The sequence below is a fragment of the Camelus ferus genome, chromosome 6 (genome assembly GCF_009834535.1).
Source record: "Camelus ferus isolate YT-003-E chromosome 6, BCGSAC_Cfer_1.0, whole genome shotgun sequence".
Taxonomy (NCBI): Eukaryota; Metazoa; Chordata; class Mammalia; order Artiodactyla; family Camelidae; genus Camelus; species Camelus ferus.
The window spans coordinates 83,138,693-83,162,954 of record NC_045701.1 but is presented as its reverse complement, the minus strand read 5'-3'; the positions used below and the strand labels follow the sequence as shown (position 1 = coordinate 83,162,954).

Sequence of the window (24,262 nt, the reverse complement as noted above, 5' to 3'; positions counted from 1 at the left end):
ATGTGCAGCTTACTGCATTTCAATTATACCTTAATAAAGCTGTTTTTAAAAATAAAATAATACAAAACAAAAAAAAAGAAAAGAAAATCCAGAAAGAGTGCATTGAATTAAATCAATAAAAGGTAGTTCAAAACAAAAACCCTGCCATTGTCTTTTAAGTCTGCTGCCTAGAAGCAGCTTCATCTTAAGTGGTTATTTCTTAAGATCCCTCCTGAGGAGCAAAGAGCAAGACAGGCAGTGTGGTGCGATAGAGATTGGCCCAAGTGGGAGTCAACTATAGAGAAAAACCAGAGCAGGACACTGCCAAGGTTATTTAACCTGTGGGTTTTAGTTACATCTTTAAGAAAAATTATGATCAAGTAGTCTTCGCTTTTTCTGCATGAAGTAATCGCTGGATTTTTTTAAGATCTGCAGACTTAGATTCCAGAAGTTCCTTTCTATTGATTTGCATGTAAACTTACATTATTATTTTGAGTTTTTCAAAATATTAGTTCTTTAAAATTGAATTTATACATTTTTAATTATCTTTGATAAATACAGGAAATGTCATATTATGGCTTATTATCCTTGGTTCCAGTTTATATTTTTGTTTAAAATTGTATTTTTCACCGTAGAGTCTTTAGTCTGAGGTGCCTGTGTAATGAAAAAGATGACTGAGAAAAGTATTATTATCTCTGTCAAAATCCAAGAAAAGTAGTTGGTCATGAGGCTGACAACAACTTCTGAAACTTTTTTATTTGTGGGTTAAATTAGGACTCCAGTGAAGTAGTGACCAAATAATGTACATGTGATAGTGGTTTAGTGAACTTTTTAAAATAAGTTGGCAGTTACAGATTCTCCTCCTGGAATGTCTGGCTTTCTCACAATTGAAATCTTTTGACCAAAATTATCAGCAGTGGGAAAACCAGGTAGTTGTCATTTTTCTCCCACATCAATATAATGTGATTAGATTAGGTTTTGTTGGACTGATGCTTTGAAAAAGATTTAATTATAGCTATCAATAAAGATACTGTGAAGTACTAGCTACCAGTTTCTTTTCCTTGGGTGGAGAGTTCATAATTTATGGCATAAAGCAAACTTTGAAAACATTTAATAGTGATAAATCTGCAACATTCTATTTCAGTTTTTAAAAGTCATATTATATAATTTTTGAAAATTTCAATTTGACATGTTTTCAGTGTTTAGACAGTCTTTCTAAGTTTAGATGGGTGGTATCTATTCTTAACATATTAAACTCCTTTATTACAATGTGCACTAACTTAAATATTGACAATTTTTTTTTTCCAGTGGTTCAACTTGAATTCTCTCTTGACGGGTCCAGAATTAATATCAGACACATACCTTGCACTTTTCTTGGCTCAGTTACAACAGGAAGGTAAGTAAAGACTGAACATCTTAAGTTATCCTTTGAAGCAGCTAAATAAAACCATCTCATTAGACTTGAGTGTAACAGTACTGTTTCTATGGCAGTGGCAGGGAAGTAGTCTTTATGTTTTACTTTATGGGAACTTTAGGCTGTGATTTGGATGATGCTGCTGAGTTAGGGTTCTCGCTGACACCTGGCCCTCCCTTGAGGATGCTGCTTCCTTTGCAGCCCCTCTAAGTAGTGGCTCTTTTGTCTTCCATGTACCACAGAGCCAAGGGGAGGGGTAGGTATTCTTCTTGCCCCTTCTAGGCCACACTTCTTCCCTAAAAACTCCAGCTCCCTTGAAATACATACCGCTAGCTTAAACTCTACCCCCTGCTGTTTTGCAGTCATCTGTCATCTTCCTCCTTTCCCACTGAAGATTTTAGAATCTGACTTGCTGTCATTTCTCTGCTTCAAATCCTTTCATCATTCTTGGTGATTTCCATGTCAAAAATCAATCCAGTTCAATCTCTTGCTTCTTACTTTCAAAGATCATTGTCTTCACTCTTGCCTTGCTGCTATACCACCTTCCAATTCCACTTATAAGCACCCTACTCTTTGATTATTGCCTTCTGTCTTTATACCATATTATTTTCTATTTTTTCTATTCCAACGATTTTTTAACCATACCACAGAGCCTAAGCATTACCCTTATATCCTTAATTCCTGTATTAGCCTGCTTATTTTCTATAATCCATCATTACTGTAATCACTGTTGCGTTTCTCAATTCCATTCTCCCTCTCTCCTTCCATTATATTTTTATGACAAAATCCCAACTCCAGTTGAAACTGAATCTTGGGCTTGTCCAGTCCTCCATCAGAGCATCTGAACATGGCTAAAGATGTACAGTATGACTGCTTTTGCTCTAAATTTATGATAGCAAATTTCAAATGAGTCTTTAGTGCTGCTTGACACCCCTAATGAGTTCTCTTGGTATATTCACGTGCCACTGTCCAAGATGATGACTTCACAACTTCTCCCTTCAAACCTCTAACCACTGCCCTCCCTGCTCCTGACTGCCAGCTTATGGCCTTCCTTTATATTCTATTAAGAAAACAGAAGCAGTTAAAAGAAACTTCTTCATTTTTCCATGAGCAAATCTGTCACCTTACTTCTATCTCTACCTGTGCGTTGAGCCTGTTGTCCCCTGCTCCTAACCAAAACCAACCCCTCCACTTTGGGGCTAGATCCCAGCTCGTCCCACCTACTCCTTTGTTCCTGCTTTTGTCTCTCCACTCTCCTATGTGATCAGTTTCCCCTCTCTTTTCCTGTATTACTCCTGTCAGCAGAGAAGTAAGTGCTTTTTCTCTCCATTGATTAGAAAGAAAAGGCTTCTTTTAATGCCAGGAAACTTTAGCTGTCTATCATTTTTATTTTCTCCTTAGAATCATTTCTAGTGTGTTGTCTTCTGTTCATGAACTCATTCCGGTTACACTGTCATAACCAACATGTCACTGAAAAACCCTTTTCTCAGCATTGCCAGTGACCTCCATATTTGCCAGTGCCAGTGTTCAATTCTCAGTCTTTCTTTGACCTCATCTTATTTGATGATATAGTTGATTATACCCTCCTTTAAACAGAACAAAACATAACTTTCTTATTAAACAAGTTTTTGTTTCTTATAAACAAGTATAAAAAATACTGTGATGGACCCTCATGTACCCTTCACTCAGCTCCAGCAAATATCTCATGGCTGGTCATGTTTTACCTGTACCCTGCCCACTTCCTTTTCCAGTGTATCTTGAGAAAATATTAAGCATCTTATCATTTTCTTTGTAGATTTTTTAAAGTAAAATCTTTAAAAACAAAGACCCTTTAAATATATATATACATATATGTATATATAGCCACAATACTATAATCACACATAAAAATATAATCACATTGCTTTAATAACATCAACTTGCCAGCCAGTGTTCAGTCTCCTTGATTGATTCTTCTGGGGTTTTTTTTTTTTTTTTTTTTTTTTTTACAGTTAAACCAGGTTGAAATATGGTGCATTGATTTTATTGGATTGATATGTCTCTTAAATATAGCTGTAGTTTTCTTCTCCACTTTATTTTTCCCTTGATTTATTGTTTTGAAGAAAATGGATCATCCACATTCTGGATTTTGCTTGTTGCATTTCTTTTTCCCTCTGAACCCTGGATATGCAATAGACTGGTCCTTAGATCTAGAGGCTTGATCAGATGCAGGTTGATTTGGGGAGGATGGAAGACTCTTCACAGATGGTGTGGCACTTGGCTCTCTTTCTGTGATTTGGGTAGCTATTGATGATCAGTGCCTAGTTCATTATTTCATTAAAGATTGCAAAATGGTGATACTGGATTCCCATCATTCCTTCATTTATTAGCTGAAGGACTTCTATACAAATAGACTTTTCTTAACCAATTATTTGATTATCCTGAAGTATGGTTCATATAGAAAAAGCAGAATAAATATTTCTTTCCTTTTAACAGTTTTTAAAATGAGTTAGTTTTATAGTATCCTTCCTCCAAAGGTAACCAATTGGTTGGTTGTTTCTGAAGTGTCACTGTAAACTAACCCATTAAAACATAGTTCATTTATTTGTCCATTGTAATTATTATTTGTATTGATACTCAAGTTGACCCACTTTGGACTAGTGGGTGGGAACCTTTGGAACTTGACTCCCAGGCTTCTGAAATGACTGCAGTAGCTTTTTGAAGCCCTTCTTTCTCATATAATAAGAATTTTCAGGCCTATCTTGTATATTTCCTTCCCTATAGTAATGATAGTTAGAGATCACAGTCTGGGCACTGGTGTGCTTATTGCTGCTGGATTGGTTGTCATGTAGTTGTCTCCCGTTCACCTGTTGGATCATAGTGTTTTAACTTCTTTGATTTTATATGCTTGTATCTCCTTTTATGCCTAAAACTTTTGTTCCTAACTGTGACCTCCCTAATTGAAATACTGTCTACACTAGGCTTCCAGGCCACTATGCTCTGGTTTTCCTCTTACCTCATTGGCTGCTGCTTTCAGATTCCTTTTGTGGATGTTAAAACTCTTTTTAGTCTCTAATGAAGTGACTGAGAGATCAGTCCTTGGACTACTGCACTATGTGCTGTCCCATTATTTTAAATATTGTCTCTAAGTAAAATCTATATGCCAATAATTCCTAAAGCTTTTATCTTCTGCCTAGGCATCTACCCCAAACACCAAACTTTTAACTTTGACATCTCCACTTGCAAGTCCAGAAAGCATTTCAAGCTGAACATGTTTACTAGAGACTGGTTTTTTCCCCTCCACGTACATGCTATCCTTAAGGTTTCCTATTGTAGTGAGAACCACTCTTCTTGCACTCTGGTTCCTAAGTATCTTATGTTTATGAAGCAGCCTGGAGTGCTCTTTTAAAAATGTAATACATACTGGGGCACACCTTCGCTCTCCAAGCCTTCAGGGGCTCCTCGCACACTTAGAATGAAATCTCAAGACAGAATGAAATCTTGTCTTGAATAAAACCTAAGATCCTTGCAGTGTCATCTCAGGAAGACAGTTTCTGCTCTTCATGGAATACCATGGTGAGCTGACATAATTTATTCTAGAATCTGGAAACAGTTTTACTGCCATAAAACATATTAAGCTGTCTGAACTCTAAGCACTTGTCCTTGTGGGAAAAAAATGTTAAGTATATTATGCTTTACTGTTTCGAATTTTTCTGTTACTAGTCCTTTTGATCTTTGTTCATTTGTGTCACTATCTGTTAATGCTTACAAAGGATATCCATAACAAGACCCAAAGTTGAAGAAAATTTTATGGTAGAAAAACATAAATTGATGAGAATGACTTAGGTATAGCCCACCGTTATTGAGCTGTTGTGTGGAGTATTCAGCTGGGGCAACCCTGGCTTTCTGGAATCTAATCTATAAAAAATTACACTGGACCGGTGTAATTCTTTCAAAACATGAACCACATCTTCAACACCTTGACTAGATTTGGGATATTGGGTTTCCAGCCCCTGTTTTCAGTTAGGAGGCGTGTGTGTGTGTGTGTGTTGCTGGCAGCTATTTCCACAGGTGACTCATTTTCCCCATATTACACATTATTACACACATTGTCTGACTGTGTCCTCAGACAGCTCTCTGAGGAAGGTACAGTATAATCTGATTGACAGTTGAAGAAACCAAGACATAGACAGGTAAAGTGATTAACCAGAGGCCATGCAGCCAGAAAGTGAAAGAGCCAGGAGATTAAAACCCAGGCATCTGATTCCAAATTCCTTGCTCTGACTCCTTTCTTTGCCGCTCTGTTATCATTTAGTCAGTAGCCTACTTGGTCAAGCACTGTTTTAATAGGGCCCTTTACAGATACTATTTCACTTATTTCTCATAGTCACTCTGTGAGATGGCTATTCCCATTTTACAGGTGAAGAAAGTGAGACTCAGAGACTTTAAGTAATTCATCCTAGATCACCCCACGAGTGAGTGTAAGAATCATTATTTGAACGCAGTTCTTCATGATGCCTCAGTTTATATTTTTCACACTAGACTGTGCTGTCTCTGTCTGCTATCAGTTTTAATCAATTTGAATTACTTACTAGCTATTTTAATTTATTTTTGCCCTTTTTTTTTTTAGGTTATTCTATATTTGTTGTTAAGGGTGATCTGCCGGATTGTGAAGCTGACCAACTCCTACAGATGATCAGGGTGCAACAGATGCATCGACCAAAACTTATTGGCGAAGAACTAGCACAACTGAAAGAACAGAGGTAAAATTGAGCCTGCAGTATGGAATATACGACAGTATTTCATTACAAGAGTTATATTTTCATGCTTACATTGAAGGTGTGGTCCTTTTATTGTTGGTGATTTTTGTTTTAGATGTTTATGGCTTTTTTTTTTTTTTAGGCAGGGGAGGTAATTAGGTTTGTTTGTTTATTTATTCTTAGAGGAGGTCCTGGGGATTGAACCCAGGACCTTGTGCATGCTAAGCAGGCACTCTACTCCTTGAGCTATACCCTCCCCCCCAGATGTTTATGTTTTAGTGAACTTTATTGATTTAAACTTGGGTAAATTCTTTGAATTGCTTAAATATATTAACTTCGATTCACATCACAATACAACATTTACATTATTAGGCCTTATCTGCCAGAAAATGTGTAAGTTTTGACTGACATAAAATCTTTGATTTATAAATGTCTTTATGTTATATCTAAAATAGAAGACTAGTCTGCAGATACTATTAGTGCTTTCATTTTTCAGGGTCCAGAAAACAGATCTGGAACGAGTCTTAGAAGCAAATGATGGGTCAGGAATGTTAGACGAAGATGAAGAGGATTTGCGGAGGGCTCTGGCATTAAGTCGCCAAGAAATTGACATGGAAGATGAAGAAGCAGATCTCCGCAGGGCTATTCAGCTCAGTATGCAAGGTATAGCCATTCTGTTGTTGAAGAATTTATTCAGATCATTCTTAGTTCTTCTGGAAGTTCATATGCCATTTGTAGGAATTCTTTGATAATCACTGCAGAAGCAATAGCTATGTAACAGTCAGTTACTGTTTTTCAGATTTCTTTTAATACAAATAACTTTTTACAACGTATGTTATATTAGGACTAGTTATATTTTTATGTCTGGTTATTCTGTTTGGTTATAATCCTGTGCTAGCACAACAGTAAACTGAGATTAATCATTGTGAGGTCTGTGGGCCCTTACCCAGACCAGCTATTTTAAAAATGAATGCTGGTGGACATGGAGGAAGGCCTGGACAGAGCATATAAATTGGTTTTACAAAACTCTTAACGCTTGTTGGCTGTGCAGCTTACACAGCTCAAGCCCACCTTGGTGGATACAGTTTTTTAGTGATGTAAGCCCATCAGCTGAGGACAGTGAAGACGCACCCCCCAGGGAATCCAGGCAGCGGGGAGTGTCTGGGTTGTTGTTCAAAGGGGCTTACTTGAAAGTGTGAAGGTTGTTTTTTTTTTTGTAGTTTTGTTTTTATCTAATTAATATGATTAACATGAATTTGAGATGCTTTTCAGAAAAAAACCCCATGAATTTGTCTTCTGTTTTCTAATGAAATTACTCAATTAAATTCCTTAAATTTCTAAATAAAATTGAGGTTCCATTAATCCAGTGATCACCCACTGTGGATTGGGTGCCCCTGAGGAAACAAAACTGTCACCCAGATCTGGGTGACGTGGCAATCAACATGTTAATATGAAGCTTATCCTTTTTAATGCTATGTTTTAACTTGAACTGCTCACGTCTCCTGGCACACCTTTGAGTACACCATATGATTAGTAGGACCCTGCCAGATTAGCCCAGGAACGGACAGACACACAAGCCTTTATAATTTTAGACATTTTTGTGTACTTCACTCTTTATTTCACAGTTTGTGCAGGATCTCTGATTGGCGCAATTATTAAGTGAGAACATGGAAACAGACTTAAGTTGTTGTAGTACCCAAATGTTTGAGGATAGAGGAATACAGAGAATGGGTTTGTTTTATCCACTTGAAGTTGCTTAGGAATTCTATGCCTTTAAAAGTGTAAATTCATTTCTAATAAGTTAAAGAGAGCATGCAAGCGTGGTGTTAATGGTTTCTCCTCCCAAGCTGGTTGTTGGACTTACATCCTCACACCTGCTACATCACAGATGGGTAACAGCTTTGGTTGCAGGTTATATTTAAACTGCCTTATTCAGGTTTTCCTTGAGACTTTCAGATCCTTTCTTACATTTACAGAATAGTAGTATAATATTCTTGAGAAGAGAACTTTTCAAAAGCTTCTTCACATGAGTATAAGCATATCATTGCTTGGATTGATAAATAAAGTTTTTTGTTCGGTTTTATTTTGTTTTCAGGTACTTCCAGAATCGTATCTCAAGATATTCCACAGATGTCAGGTACACATCTTACTTCAGAAGAGCTACGGAAGAGAAGAGAAGCCTACTTTGAAAAGTAAAGTAGTTGGTATAATATTAAAATTATATATTTAATATATACTTTGGCTATTTTGTCTATTTGTAAAGATACAACTTTGACTTAAACTATTTTATTTAGAATTCTCTCCTTTTTTAAAAGACTGGTTACTGCCTGAGCCTGTGAACATTTGAATGTATTTTTTTTAATTTATAACTAATAAATTGAAATCAAATACAGGTTTAGGGGAAAACTTTGCCCTAATACTAATTAAATTTACATGAAATGGGTGAAGGAGACCCTGTAAAATTTCAGTCATCAAAAGGAAAATGGAACTGGGTGAAGGTAAGACTAAAGCTTAATGATCCTTTGAGTGTTCTCCTTGGTTACCTGACCAATCCTGCAAAGTCCTTTTGTCAATTGGAAGGAAAAAAGGATTTGTTGTAGGGGAACACCCTCCCAAAAGGAGGTGTTGGTTCAGTGATCCTCTCACCGCCACAGCTGGGGTGCTGCAGGCCCGTCAGCATCTGGGACGTGAGAGTAACTGTAAATCTGAATCATCAGCTCCCACAACCTGACTGCCCAGCTTTATAAGTGCTCTCAAGATAGAAATTTCACCAATAAAATGTCATCCTTTCCAGTAACTATCATTCACAAGTCTTCATCCTTTTTTCTTTCTTTAATGATAAAATTTCATCTTAAAATTATAAGATCTATAAAAGATATTGAGATCCTCTGATCCCAGACCAGAAAACGAAGGCCCGTAGCTGAGTCTGGCCTTTTGTTTACTCTATTTCATCAATTCTGAATGCATGTATTTTCACATTTCAGCATCTCTGCCATTTAGAAGACTCTTACACATCATAATTGGTAGTGCTTTAGTAGTATCTAACATGTTGGAGCCTTTTACATTTGATAGTATAAAGAAGATAATATTTACCTTGTTTTCTGTTTTTTTTAAAGTCACAACTCAGAAGTATATGAAGGAAAGTTCTGATCAACTGACATCCTCTTAATGTGAGATATTTCTAGTCTTTATTCAGTGATAGATTAATGGGTTTGATTATGCATAAAATCTCAAAATAGTGCTTTTAGTGCTTTTCACCCCGTTTTAAATTTTAAAATTAATTTTTAAACTTTTTAATTACAATAAACTTCAAATTTATATAGAAGTAGAGAAACCAGTATAAGGAACCCCTATTTATCTGCTACTTAGATTTAACAAATATCAGCACATAGCCAATCTTGGTTTTTGGTTTTTTTTTTTCTTTTTCCCCTTAATGGAGGCACTGGGGATTGAACCCAGGACCTTGTGCAAGCTGAGCACTCCCGCTACCACTGAGCTCTACCCTCCACCCTAGTCTTGTTTTTTTAATGCCTCCATCTCCCATGCTTTCTACTCTCCTTCCCCCAAGGTGAGATTATTTAGTATGAATCTAAATCATCATATCATTTCATTTGTATTCATTTCAGTGTTATGTTCTCTAATATAGCCAAATGCTCTTGTCATACAAGAGTGGTAATAATTACGATAATTTTTAATGGTAATTCTATAATATCAACTTTATAATGTTAAAAATAACTTCAAAATGTTTAATTAGATAAAAAATAATATTTTGGAAAAATTTTTTTAAGATACATCTAAATTAATAGAGAACACAATCCTACATTCAAGAACTAATGTTAGTGTTTTGGCACATTCTCTTCCAGTCACACAGACACACATATATTGAATGTTAGTTGTACTCATTTCCTTATGATAGTAAATATTCTTTGTCATTGGCTATATTCTATTTCATAAAATGAATGTATATATCACAATTTATGTATGAACCTTTTGATATTTGCTATTATAATTAATGGTGCAGTGAACAATTCTTGTAATGACTTTATACCTCACATTGTCTATCATTTTTTCTCATTATTCTGAAGATTTCAAATTATCGCATTAAACAACATGAACATTTTTAAGTCCTTGGTACAGACTTCTAAACTGCTCTCCAGAACAATTTCCAAGTGATAATTCTACCATGCTTTTTTTTAGACTTCAGTTTTTTCCAGATAAAATGGTCCAAACAAGACATACTTTATAGAGAAAGTATAAAATTCACAAATACATCTAAGAAAAGGAAAACATCTTTAAAATATAAAAACAAATCCTTCTTTTATTAAAAATTTTTGGGGGTCTTTTGGATTAAAAATATGGAACTTCCAATATATTAAACTTTTTATAGTACAGAGGATAATGCAGTAGCATTCCATAACGACAGAGTGCGTTACAACAAGCAACAGCGCTAGCTGTGACTAATGCAGGCGTTTTTTTCGACCTTGCACCCTTTTTTAGATGGTGAATGTTAAATGTTAAATACTTTCTGATTGGAGGGTAGCTGCTTGGGGAGGAGGGTGTACAGTGGTGGTTTTCAGCCTCAGCCTTCTATCTGCTTCCTGGTTTGACCTTGAAAATACTGGTGGGAACTTGAGTTGAACTAGAGAATATTTTACACAGTCACATGTTGCTGAGAAGGGAGCAGTGCCGACTTCTTGGGGTTTGTTTTTAGCACTGGCTAGCATTCAGAGTCTTGTAGGGCTCATTAGTGAAGGAGCTGAGAAGCTGATTTTTGCCTTTTACTAGAATTCCGGATTACTAAGCCTAGATGGGTCCTTGTTTCAGTAGCTTCTGTTTGGGGGAACTTGGCTCTAAGGTTATTAAGCTGTTTCTTCCCCCTGACCCTTTCCAGACTGACCCTGGTGCTGATTTGTTATTCAGTGAAAATTATAGGGTTTTTTTTTTTTCCTATAGCATATTTGAAGCTTCACATTTAATGTGGTAGTCACAGTTTGATGCATAAAGCGTAAAAAAATACTGTTGAAAGTCTACCTGTTACAAGTTCATAGTTTATAAATGAGAGTTGTTAACTAATATTTTCATAGCCATCATATTTCTTTCCTAGTGGTAATCTCCGCATCCATTGTACCTGTCATAAACCCCGAGCAAAACTTTACCGTATCAGCTATGTCACTGTAAAACCTTAATAACTCACGTTATGAGCATCAAATGAGGCAATGTGTGAAACTGTGAAATAGTCCGCAGATAGGTGTTAGCATTATTAATGTCTTCTCTAGGTCTAGCTCTGAAATGATGCAGATTCTTTCTTTCTGTCACTAAAAAGGTGTTTCCCACCAAGGAGGAAAACAAATGTTTTCATAGCCTTTGATTGTCTAGTACTTGAGCTGTCATCTCAGTGGTGTGGCATAGTTTATCAAGGTCCAGTTTAAGAAGCAGAAACTACTTAGAGGTGTTTTAAGCAGAAAAGTATTTAATACAGAAATTAAGGGCTTACACAATTGTAGGACGAGCTGGAGGCCAGGCCTCCAGAATAGCACAGACCAATTTGTGGAAGAGCTGCAGTCCTGCCCCACGTGGGTGATGGGGAGTCAGGATATTGAGTTTAAGAACACAGTGCTTCAGCTGTGATCGTAGGATCAGGAAGCTGCCACTGCAGTTGTCTCAACATGGGAACATGGAGTCTGGCCCCCATGGCAACTGCCAGGAAGCAGGATTCTGGAACTGGCATCTCCATGGCTTTACTTGCCTGCAGAGAACAACCAAGCAGCAAAATGGCTGTGCCTCATTTCTGCCTTTTAAATCCCATGCAAGTGTTTAATTGGTAACCAGAATCCCAGCTGTAAAGCAATCTATGACATGTAGTTTTTAGCTTTCTAGCCTCTGTAATCCTAAAGGCATATTGGAAGGCACAGTGGGAATGGATGCTGATTTGCTATTTGAACATGTTCCGTTGTACAGTGTCATCACATGTGAAAGATGTCAAAGTTGGCAGTTGATTTACTTCTCACTTTCCATAAATTTAAAGTAGAAAAAAGGCTATCCCTCTAAGGTCGCTGTCTCACCCGTCACTGCCTTGCATGCTGACATACTTTCTTGAGTGGAGGAGGGAGAGGGCATGGAGAGGGTGTGTCAGGAATTCTTCATACCTCATGGCCTGTCTTGTGCCATGTTCCAGAATCGGTATGCTTGTGGGAGCCCACTGCCCACATGTCCATCGTCAGCTGTGCACCCCAGAGTCATAAGTCCGTGCACATATCAGTGTGCTGGCTCAAAGGCCAACAGGGAGAAACTGCAAGTCCCATCAGCTGAATTCGCTTTGTTTCTCCTATTTAAAACACAAGGTTAAGAGGGACCCTAGAAAAAAATGTGCTATCCTATTAACCGTGTTACTGGTTATTTTAAAATTCTGCTTCCTTTAAAATCCTTTTACACATTTTTTGAAAGCTATGGCTTCTCACTTAGATTGTCAGCTGTTTTATAAGGTTTGTTTTTTAAATTTTTCGCATATTACATATGGATATATATGAAATAATTTTAAATTTACATAAAAGCAGAAATAGTTCACAGAGCTCCTAAACCCTCCACTCAGATTCCCCAATTGTTGACATTTCTGAACCACTTGAGAATAACTTGCAGACAGGTTCCCATTTCATCTCTCAACACTTCAGGGTATATTTTCTAAGTACAAGGACATTCTCCTACATACTTACATCCTAACCATCATGTTTAAATGTTTTAAAATGAGGATTTTTATGAATTTGATTTTCCTTTTGAGTAAAAATTCACAGAGAACTTGTTTTAATGCAACAGATATTAATTACTTTGTTAATGCAGGTTAAATAGTTGTTTTCATTTCTTTCATTCATCAAGTATTTGGTGACAGATACAATTTTAGGCACCAGGGAAACAAACAGGATAAGGTTTGTGCTCTTGTTAGTTTATACTCTAACGAGGGAGACTGACAGAAGAATATCAGATGATGATAAGTTTATGCTGAAAATTAAAAAGGAGCGATGAGAGAGAACACCAGGTGGCTGCTTTAGGTGGGGTGGTCAGGAAAGGTATCTCTGAGGAGAGGTGGAAGCCCAGATCTGAAAGACAGGAAAGAGCCAGCCCTGGAAAGATCTTGTTAACTCGCATGGTAATTTGAGATGCTTTGTATTCTCAAAGGTGCTTATTTGCAGCGATTTTTTAACCATATTAAAGATCTATAAACCAACACATTTGCATAATAATAGCTACTAGTGACTCCTTTTGTACAATGTGTTATTTTGTGGTGAAAATACCTATCAATTTATTTGTCTGATAAATTCAATTTTGTATCTAGGCTTCCTAGGATCAGCACTGTGATGCTTTTCAGTTATTTTTAACAGTCTGATTGCTCTTGCCTTCTTTGGTGGTATTCATGCCAGTGACTCTTGTTTTGTAGAACCATTTGCTTTCCACATGGATAGTTTTTCTCATGGCAAATTTCCTTAGGTTTTGTTTTTTAAACATACATTCACTCTTGAATGTTTCAGGCAGCAGCAGCAGCAGCAGCAGCAGCAGCAGCAGCAGCAGCAGCAGCAGCAGCAGCAGCAAGAGCCACCAGGACAGCTTACACAGCCATGTGAAAAGCCGACCACAAGTTCAGGCGCACTTGGCAGTGATCTAGGTACGCCTCGCCAACCATACATCACATTTGTTACCTGCATGCTGGGTTTGACACACAGACTCTACGTGATTTTGGCTTTATCTGCTTTTTTCTCCTCTAATCTTTAATTGTATTAAAACCCTTGAATGAGTTTGTAATCTGCTACATTTCCTTGGATTAAGGAGCAGGCTGACTCCAAATGTACTTAAGTGTCCTTAAAGCACTCAGTGAATCTTTTGCTTTAAAATTATAAACAATACTTGCAACTTCACAGTGCATTCTCCAAAAGTTCCTCAGAGATCATGAATATTAGTAGGTCGAGAATAAATACATTTTACCTCTTGGAAAACTAAAAACACCTAAATATAATCTAAATTACAACAGAAAGTCTAGAGTTACTTATCAGGCTTTGGTTTAATAGGTCCTCAATTTTGGCCAGTTATTGGTAGTAGAAGTTGAGTAAAAAAGAAATTGTGTATGACAAAGGACTTGTAAGCAGAATATGCAAAGAACTCTCAAAACTGAAATAAAACAACTCAAAAAAATGGGCAAAGGGTTTGAACAGACACTTCACCGAATAAAATATATGGATGACAAATAGCACATGAAAATATGCTCAACATCACTAGTCATTAGGGAAATGCAGATTAAAACCGCAATGAGATATCATTACACACCTATAAGAATGGCTTAATAACAAAATTAAATTGGCAATACCAAATGTGGTCAAGAATCAGAGCAACTGGGACTCTCATACATTGTTAATAGGAATGTAAAATGGCACAGCAACTTTGGAAAACAGTTTAGTATTGTCCTGCAAACTTAAATGTACACTTAACCATGCGATCCAGTAGTTCCACTCCTAGGTATGTAACCAAGAGAAAAGAAAATATTGGTTCACACAAAAACTCATATGTAAATGCTTACAGCAGCTTTGTTCATAATTGTGAAAAATTGGAAACTGCTTAAATGCTGTCCTTCAGCTGGTGAATAAAACCAGCTAAGAAACACCTTGCCTACAGCAGTTCACATGACAGCAGATTTCTCATCTGAAATCCTGGAAGTCAGAAGGAAGTGGCACAACATCTTTCATGTGCTGAAAGTAAAGTCTAAACCTAGAATGCTGTAGTTAATGAAAATTTTTTTCAGTAATGAAGGGGAAAATAATGGCTAAAGGAAGTTCTCTAAACAGAAATGATAAAGGAAGTAATTTTGAAACGTCAGGAAGGAAAAAAGTACAGTAGAAAGAATAAAAATATGAGCAAATACAATGGACTTTCCTCTCCTTTTCAGTTTTATAAATTCATTTGATGATTGAAACAAGAATTAAAACATTGACTTGGTTTTTAGTATAAAATATAGGAAATGCTTAAGGCAATTATATTAATAAACAGGAGAAAGTAGAGGGAGGTAAGAGTTCTAATTTTCATTTGAACTGGTACAGCCACTCTGGAAAATAATTTGATAATTTCTATAAGAACTGAACATACACTGACCATATAACTGGCAGTTATGTTCTTGGGCAATCCCGGAGAGGTGAAAACTTCGATCACACAAAAATCTACACAAATGCTCATAGCAACTTTATTTGTTATGATCAAAAACTTGGAAGAAAAAAATGTCCTACAGTAGGTGAATGGTTTAACAAGCTGCAGTACATCCATACCATGGATACTACTCAGGATTAAAAAGAGATGCTCCTATGTTGGTGCATGTATATTTACAATTGTTATATTATCTTCTTGGATTGATCCTTTGATCATTATGTAGTGTCCTTCTTTGTCTCTTGTAACAGTCCTTGTTTTAAAGTTTTGCCTGATAGAAGTATTGCTACTTTGGTGTTCTTTTGATTTCCGTTTGCATGGAATACCTTTGTCCATCCCCTCACTTTCAGTCTCTAGTTTGATCTGAGGTTAGTCTTTTGCAGCAAATATACAGGTTCTGTTTTTGTATCCATGCAACCAGTTTATGTCTTTTGGTTGGAGCATTTAGTCCATTTACATTTAAGGTAATTTCATATGATCCTGCAATCCCACTTCTGGGCATATATCCGGAGAAAACTCTAAATCCAAATGATACATGCACTCCAGTGTTCACAGCAGCACTATTTACAATAGCCAAGACACAGAAGCAATTCAAGTGTCCATCAACAGATAAATGGATAAAGAAGTGTGTGTGTGTGTGTGTGTGAGAGTGAGTGAGTGATGGAATATTACTCAGCCATAAAAAAGAATGAAATAATGCCATTTGCAGCAGCATGGATGGACCTAGACATTATCATAGTCAGTGAAGTAAGTCAAAGACAAATATCATATGATACCATTTGTATGTAGAATCTTAAAAAATGACGCAAATGAACTTATTTACAAAACAAAGACTCACAGACATAGAAAGCAAATTTTTGGTTACCAAAGGGGAAAGACAGAGGAGGGATAAATTAGGAGTTTGGAATTAACAGATACACACTACTATGTATAAAATAGATCAACAACAGGGACCTACTGTATAGCACAGGGAACTATATTCAATATCTTATAATAACCTACAACGGAAAAGAATCTGAAAAAGTATATATATACATATATATATGACTGATTTTGCTATACACCTGAAATTAACACATTGTAAATTATGCTTCAATTTTTAAAAAAATGGTTAAAAAAGAAAGAAACCAACTGTGGATACATGCAACAACTTGGATGCATCTCAAGGGCATGCTGAGTACAAAAAAAGAACTCTCAAGAGATCTCATACTATATGATTCTATGTGTGTAACACTCTAAAAGTGACAAATTTATAGAGATGGAAAACAGATTTGTGGTTGCCTGTAGTTAGGGAAGGTGGTGGGAAAGAGAAGTGCATGTGAATGAAAAGGGATGGCAGGCAGGATCCTGGTGGTACCCTCACAGTTCTCTGTCCTGACGGCAGTGGTGATGGTTACACGAATCTACACATATGACAAAATACCATAGAACTATGCACAACATTGTGCCAATGTCAATATTCAGGTTTAGGTTTGAGTTCTAATTAATGTAAGATTTAATTATTGGGTGAAATTTAGCCAAAGTGTACACAGGACCTCTCTGACCTATCTTTGCACCTTCCTGTGGATAAATAATTATTTCTCAAAACAAACTTTTTTAAAGTAACAAATTATAGACAGGGTTAAATGTTCTTTTCCTTAGTATAATGCTTTTGTTGGAAACAATACAAATGCATTATGTTAAGTGAAAGAAGCCATGCTCAAAGGCTGCATGCATACTGCATGATTCCACCTGTGCTGACATGCAGGAAAAGGCAGCACTGTAGGGCAGAGAACATGTCAGTGGTTGCCTAGACTTCAGGGCTTGGGATTGACTACAAAGAGGCAGCGTAAGAGAGTTTTTTTTGTCAGTGGAATGTTCTGTATCTGGGCAGGGATGGTGGTTATACCACTCATACGTATTTGTCAAAACTTACAGAACTGTAAAAGAGTGGATTTTACTGTGTGTAAATTTTTTAAGTCAACAAAGGCAACTGTAGTGGTCAAATAGACATTTTCTAAGAGCTTACGTTTTGATGACTTTGAAAATTTCCTGGAAATTTCTAAGAAATACATGTTTTTTTCCCAACAGGTGATACTATGAGCGAAGAAGACATGCTTCAGGCAGCTGTAACCATGTCGTTAGAAACTGTTAGAAATAATTTCAAAACAGAAGGAAAAAAATAATACCTTTTACAAATCATTTAGTTATTCATACTTTCCAATATTATCCTGTGTCGTTACAGTATAGGGTCCACTTTGGTAATGTGTCAAAGAGAACAGTTTTCAACAGAGGAAGTAAGACTTAGGTGGTTTGCAAACAAAAAGATGAGATGTTAGAAAAATGCATCAGTTGTAGGACTAAATAATGATCCAAACACTAGCCAAAGAGGCATTCAGCAATTAAAGACATTTAAAATAGTTTTCTAAATGTTCCTTTTTCTTTTTTGAGTGTGCAATATCTAACATGTCTAAAATTAGGGCATTTTTCTTGGATCTTTTTGCAGACCAACTGATTACAATTAGCTCTTGCCACAAAACTGTTCCCACACAATTTGTTTTCTTTTCCTTCCGTTCTCGTAGGGAATTTGGCTCACTTTCATCTTCTAAGAGTTGCTTTTACTTCTCATTAACCAAATTGACCTTTTAGGACAATGTCTCTTCTGTGTTGGTAACAGTAATAGTTCTGGAAGGATAACCTGTTTTCCCTCCGACTATGTATCGTGCACTTCATTGTTTTCTCACGTTGTTTTCTCTGATCACAATTTCTCCGCTCCTTGGTTTTCATTACTTTTGACAATTCTTTTGAAAGATGGTAATCTTTCTTGAGGTTTTGTTTCTTAAACACTGTAAAAGGGGCTCATTATTTCATGATTCTGATGCATTCCTAAACTCTGAAAGCAGCTCTGCACAAGTATTTGAGAATAAATGAGAATTTTGTTAGTGTATGAGCACGTCCTTTCCCAGATGCTTTGTAAATGTCTTCCCAGTTACGTCAGAACTTTACAGGTTTGTTGTAACCCTCTTTCCTGCACCTTGTTATTTCCTTTTCTTCTCCAGTTGAGAAAAATAGGAGAAGCATAGTGTGCTAGCCAGTTTCTTTCTTTTGTAAAATAACATACAGTGCCCACCATGAATGTATGATAAACCTTGGCCTTCAATTTTATTAGCAGTTTGATTTTATTTTCTCTCTTGTGACTGGAGATACTGGTTTTGTTTACAGTTGAGTCATGGAATGTAGAGGTATCCTTCTGCTGTACATCTTTTAGTAGGTATAGCTTGCCAGAGGTCTAGATGATCTAGAACATGAAAGTAATTTACCAACAAAATGACATTTAAATTTATATTGTGATTTGACACTTGCATCATGTTTAAATACCATAGAATTACAGAAGTAACGGTAGTTAATGAGTCTGTAAATAAGAAAGTCTTTAGTTTTGATAAACATTCTTTAATTGAGATGCACACAGAGTTTTTTGCTGGGTCAATACAATGGGATGATTTTGGTGAAAATTAACTATGCCCTCTGAAATGGGCCTTTTAGATTCTGTCACCTACTCCCCTTCCCTCATTCTCCATCCCCTTTTGAAGCCCTGTTGAATGCTGAATTGTCATAAGCTAAAATTTAAGAAGAAACTTCAGCTGACAACTTAGAAAATTAAAGTATGGTATATTGCCATACCCTGGTGTATGGCTACACACATTTTATCAGGGAAAATTTTTTGATGTAGAACTTACTGATAACTGAAAAGAGATGAGAAAATGTCTTTATTTATGATTATGAAATAGCTTTTTCTTTTTTTTAGTCATTTTGTGCCAAATAAGTTTTCTGAAGTTTCCCTTATGTAAAATTAGACAGTTTTATTTTAAAACTAAAGTTTTCTTTTGACAGCAGAAAATGTTTCAGAAAAATTATAAAACTTTAGAACTGCAAGGGATGTTGGGGTTTGGTACAAATCCCTAAGATTTACAAACCAAAATATTTTAAGACTGAACTTTTGTAATTATCCCCAGTGTGCTGGTCATATTTTCCGTGGATATTTGGCCTTTACCTTTTCCCATTGAAAAATTACGTTAAACTTTCCGTGCATTTGAATTGATGAGCTGCCTAATATAAAAATGAGAAAACAAATACGCGTTTAAAAGTTTTAACATTCATTAGAGTTTATAAAGTTCTTACATTACACACCCTTGCTAAAGCACTTAAGGAAATACGGCATGTTGACCTTCCTTTGTTAGGGATTTTTTTTTAAGTAGAGCTGAGCACACACTGGATACATTTGAATGTGTTTAGTTCATTGTGAAGTTGCTGTTTGACAGGCAGATTCAGAATCACTAGTGAACTGCCATCTCGTATGCATTGGCTTAAACTTAATCACACGCTTAGATTCCATTTCTTAATTGATTGGCCAGTATGAAAAGATGCCAAAGCTCATAACCACAGTAAGAAAAATTGAAAGTTACACAAAGCTGTAGTTCACACGTCAGGAACTGCTATTTAGTGTAAACCACCTGCAAGTCAGGAACAGTGAAATTCACAATAACTGCCCTGCTAAGAACTTTATTTATATAAAGATTTCCATTCTGTTTTACCAATTGGGAACACCTTAATGTTTAATATTTAAACTATTGGTATCATTTTTCTAATGTATAATTCATATTGCCAGGGTAAAATATGTACAGTGGCAATGCTGGTGTTAAAGTTTAAACAAGCTTTGGAAATAACACTTTCATATTTATAGATGTCATGGATTTAATAGTTATTTATGTTTTAAAAATAGAGTAGTTAATATCTGATCTAAACCATCAATATACATTTTTACAGTAATTAACATACAGATACACAACAGTGTAAACTGACTATAACAAAAAAACATACAAATATTTCAGTAATGTAAATTGTTTGAAAAGGTCGCTGCAGGTAAACTATATTTCATCTCTAAGGTCTTGGCCAAATAATTTACAATTCACAGAATATTTATGGAGGTGCTTTTTTTTCTTTAAAACAATTTTTCTTAATTAAGACTTTATTCATGCCAAAGTTAATGAGGAAAAACTCAAAACTAGTTGAAGATCATTATAGGCAAAAACTACCCATAGTCTACATTATTTCACTTAATACTAAGTCGAATAAAGGAAATTTTATGCCAGTAAGAGCCAAAGTCACATCTTTAATGTCTGCATGTTTGATACCGTTTTAAAATAATGTCATGCTAGTGCCAAGATTTACTAAATGTCTAAAATTGGCCCACTGGACCTATTCAAATTCAAAAAAGCTTGATTCTCTGTGCATAACCAAAATATGAAAATAATTGAAATAGCTTAGATTGGAAAAAAATCTTGATGTTTTAAATTGAAGATTCAATAATTAATATTGATGACTTTCTATTAAAAACTTTATCTGCAGTTGGAGAGGCCAATAGCCACTACTTTCAAAGTGAATTGTTTGTTGTTTCTGGGTCCCAACAAGTATGGAGATGTTACAGATGTGATCTTAATTAAGAAAAGTAAGATTGGATTAGCAGATCATCTCATCAGTGTAAATAATTTTGCATACTTTCAGAATAAAAACTTTGCTCCATTTCTGGTCCCTTCATAACCAGCATCTTTTGCTGAAGAAATGAACTGACTTGTATTGTTTTTTTAAAGCCTTATACATAAAAGTATTTTTGTTCCATTTTGCTTTCATGAATGAGAAGATTATTGACACGGTTAATTCTTGAATTTTGATTTTTTTTTTAATTTGAAGAAAATTTATACTATTTTAATTTTTTTCCAAAATGGTCTGGCATTTAAGATTTAGTGCTAGTAACCACCCCTAAATTTACAGTAATTGGCATGTTTAATTAATAATAGTGTATCAATAAATATTTTAAAACTGTGGATACATATACAAGGAGTGGGATGCATTAGTGAAATATATGTGAAAATTCCTGATTCATTTAGAAAGTGCTTCAGTTGTCTCCTGCATAGTTCAAAAGTGAATGTTTCCAGGATTCTTTTATGCTTTTTTTTTTGAAGAGTAAAGTGTACATTTGAATATGATTAATTTCTTAACACTGGACTCCTAGGAATAACTTTCTAAAAATTACTGTTCTGTATAAATAAGCTTTGAAATTCAAGTACAAAAAACATCTGAAACAAAAAATATTCTTTTGGCTGTGACTCTAGTGCACTGTGGCAGTGCCATTTGCTCAGGACCCAACTCTGCAGCCCTTCTGTGTGTGTCCTCCCTCTTGAGTTGTTTTGCCCTTGCACACACAGGCCTTCCTGACTGGTCCTTAGAAAAGCCGGGCTTCCAAAGCACTGTTGAACACTGATGGTTCAATTGTTAATGTGGCTGTTGGATGAGTTGTATTTTAAATATCAAAGATTATTAAATAAAGATAATGTTTGCTTTTTTTATTCGGTTTTTATTTGTGTTTATTGTTGATTCGTAGCCTTGCTAGTCAAAGTATGGCTGGAGCATCTGCACCATCAAGAGCTTTTCAGAAATGCAGGCCACACTCCCACCTGAATCAGAACGAGCATTTTAAACAGGATCCCCGGGGATTGACATGCAGAGCGAATGTGAGAAGCGTTTTTATGGACCATGGTGATAAATGAAGCTGGGGGGGGGGGGGCACTGATACTCTGTTCCAACCAACTGCTGCCTATGGGTCCATGATTACTGGATCCTCTAATCTTTTCTAAAAGAGGCAAAGAATTCCATATTTTTATTTGAAATCTGATTTTTAAATGTTGGCCCAATTGTTTTTTAACCCTAACCCTAGCCCTGAGGTCCAAAGTACATTAGTAACAAATTCTTAAGAATGTTATTTTTCCTCATTTCATTTAACTCTGGACACCAGGAACAACTTGAATCCACGTGGACAGGTTGAGACTTACAGGATCCTTGTGTTTTATAGTGAGGGTTGTATATCCATTTTAGCTTTAATTAGGGTTGGGCACAAATTTTGAAATAATTTCAAATTTATTACATGCATCTGTTGAGCATAATTTCATAGCTTAGTCCTGAGAAGGACCAGTCCATTGAATTTGGATGCCACTAGATGGCTGATCTCATTAACACTCAGCTGTGGGTCCTATGAAATCCATGTTGATTTGAAGGTCCATGTTATGTGTCAGCTAAAAACTATATAGAAGTTAGGGAAACTTGGGGTTGTCCTTATTTTGAAGATGTGCCTGTTTTAGGATCCTTTTAACCATTTTCTGTATTGCCAATGCTCATTTTTTATTTTATAGGTCATCTGGGTCCAGCTGACCTCTTCAGCCTGTACTCAACATTTTCCCTTTCCACGCTGTGTGCAAACTAGCAGGCCTCCTTACAGGTCTTCAGAGACGCCAGGCTCTGTCCCACCCCCAGGCACTCCAACACTCTCCTTGTCCTTTTGCCCCTTTGATATCCCTGCCCCTAAACTTCACTGCCACCCCTTGCTGTGAGGACTTTCTTTTTCAATGGGACTACCACCCTGTGCTGTGTCCTGTTCTGTCTCAAGATCGTTCCAGTTCTTCGTGGGTCAGGAACACCAACCACCCTTGGTCTCTAGGCTGCTGGAGAGAAACAGTCCCTGTATCATTAACTTATTCATCAAGACTTGCACTCACCATGTGCCTGGCATGTTCTGGGTTCTTGGAACGGAACTGTGAATAAGATACTCTGCCCTGCTTGCGTTCTGGGTGGCCATTAGGCAGAAGAAACGTTTAAATTACTGAACACGACTTCATGACATGTTAAGTGCTATGCTTATTCTGTGAGATGGGAAGACAAACAGGATGATGTGATAGCATGTGACTGGGAGGGAGGGCTGCTTTGATCGGGGTTCAAGGAAGGCCGCTGCACAGGTGACTTTCAGACACCTGAAAAATGAGGCAGCCATGCAAAGGTGTGGGGCCACTATACCTGCCTGAGGAAACAGCAAGCACGATGGCTCTGAGGTGGGGGGGGTGGGGTGGCTGCCTGTCTCTGAGGAACACAGAAGGCTGGAGAGGCTAGAAAGTAATGAACAAAAGCTGGTATTGGGATGTAGGCAAAATGCTATGTATGGTTTTATAAAGATAAGTTTGGATTGTATTTATACTTTATTACACTAAGCAACTTGGCCCACTTTCTAGAATACCGTCTCTTCTAGAATATTGAAAGTCTTTTAAAAAAAAATCTTTTAAAAGGCCCATCAACTACATGTTCCACCAAGGAGCGTCCCATGCCACTGTCCAACTTAAACAACCCCCGAAAACTGGCTGAATTTGTAATCAAGCAGGACTGTGGGGACTTCTGGGGTCAGACCCCTCCCCAGTATCCTCTGCTGTAGGTCCTCTCTTAAATGCCCAGATAATAGTATCTCATGCATACTTCCTGAGTTTTTAAGATGCTAAAAACCACCACCAAATGGAAGAAATTAACTTCCTGATGATCATGAGCATGTGGCCCCCAGACTTTCTGGCTCCCAAGGATTGATCACGATCAACCAGAGAATTGTGCACAGCTGATCACATACCCTGGGACTCCCCTCCCTCAGCTGGCCTTTAAAAATGCTCAGTTGAAACCCTTTGGGGGAGGGGGTGGTTTGGGCAGGAATCACCTATTTTCCTTGCTTGGCCCTTCAATAAACCTTGGCTCCAAACTCCCATGTTTCGGTTTGTTAGGCCTCACTGTGCATTGGGCCCAAGAACTTGTGCTTGGTAATAAATTTTTAACTCTAAAGGTGTTTTTTAACCTGTCTCAGATCAGACTTTTAGGCAAGGCTCCCACTTCCCATTTATGCACTTTATTTTCCTTCCTGTTATATTTATGCACTTTTCCCATCACTGTCACACAACTACAATTCAGTTTTGAAAACTCGGCATCATATTTTGCTTGTCAATCCACATCATCAGTTGTAGTGATTAACTTCTGAGTGGCCCCCTTCTGTCCATCTCAGCCACTTCTAGTCCAGGACACCATCATATCACACATGAACATGTGTCATAACATC

General features: G+C 36.6%; 1 protein-coding gene across 3 annotated transcripts in view; it reads left to right on the top strand.

Annotated features, from left to right (window-relative positions):
• ATXN3 (ataxin 3) overlaps nucleotides 1–21,692 on the top strand; it is a 30,496-nt gene extending 8,804 nt beyond the window's left edge. Inside the window, exons 6-11 of one of the 3 annotated variants that reach the window (XM_032482539.1) lie at nucleotides 1,288–1,375; nucleotides 6,003–6,135; nucleotides 6,629–6,795; nucleotides 8,228–8,324; nucleotides 13,653–13,786; nucleotides 17,380–21,692. In XM_032482539.1, the coding sequence (XP_032338430.1) occupies nucleotides 1,288–1,375; nucleotides 6,003–6,135; nucleotides 6,629–6,795; nucleotides 8,228–8,324; nucleotides 13,653–13,786; nucleotides 17,380–17,474 (714 nt within the window). In that variant the 3' untranslated portion in view covers nucleotides 17,475–21,692. Of the gene's footprint in view, nucleotides 1–1,287; nucleotides 1,376–6,002; nucleotides 6,136–6,628; nucleotides 6,796–8,227; nucleotides 8,325–9,248; nucleotides 9,303–10,809; nucleotides 10,816–13,652; nucleotides 13,917–17,379 lie in introns of those variants that run through there. The other 2 variants (XM_032482538.1, XM_032482540.1) reach the window with 2 other exon arrangements.
• The last annotated feature ends 2,570 nt before the right edge of the window (nucleotides 21,693–24,262 follow it).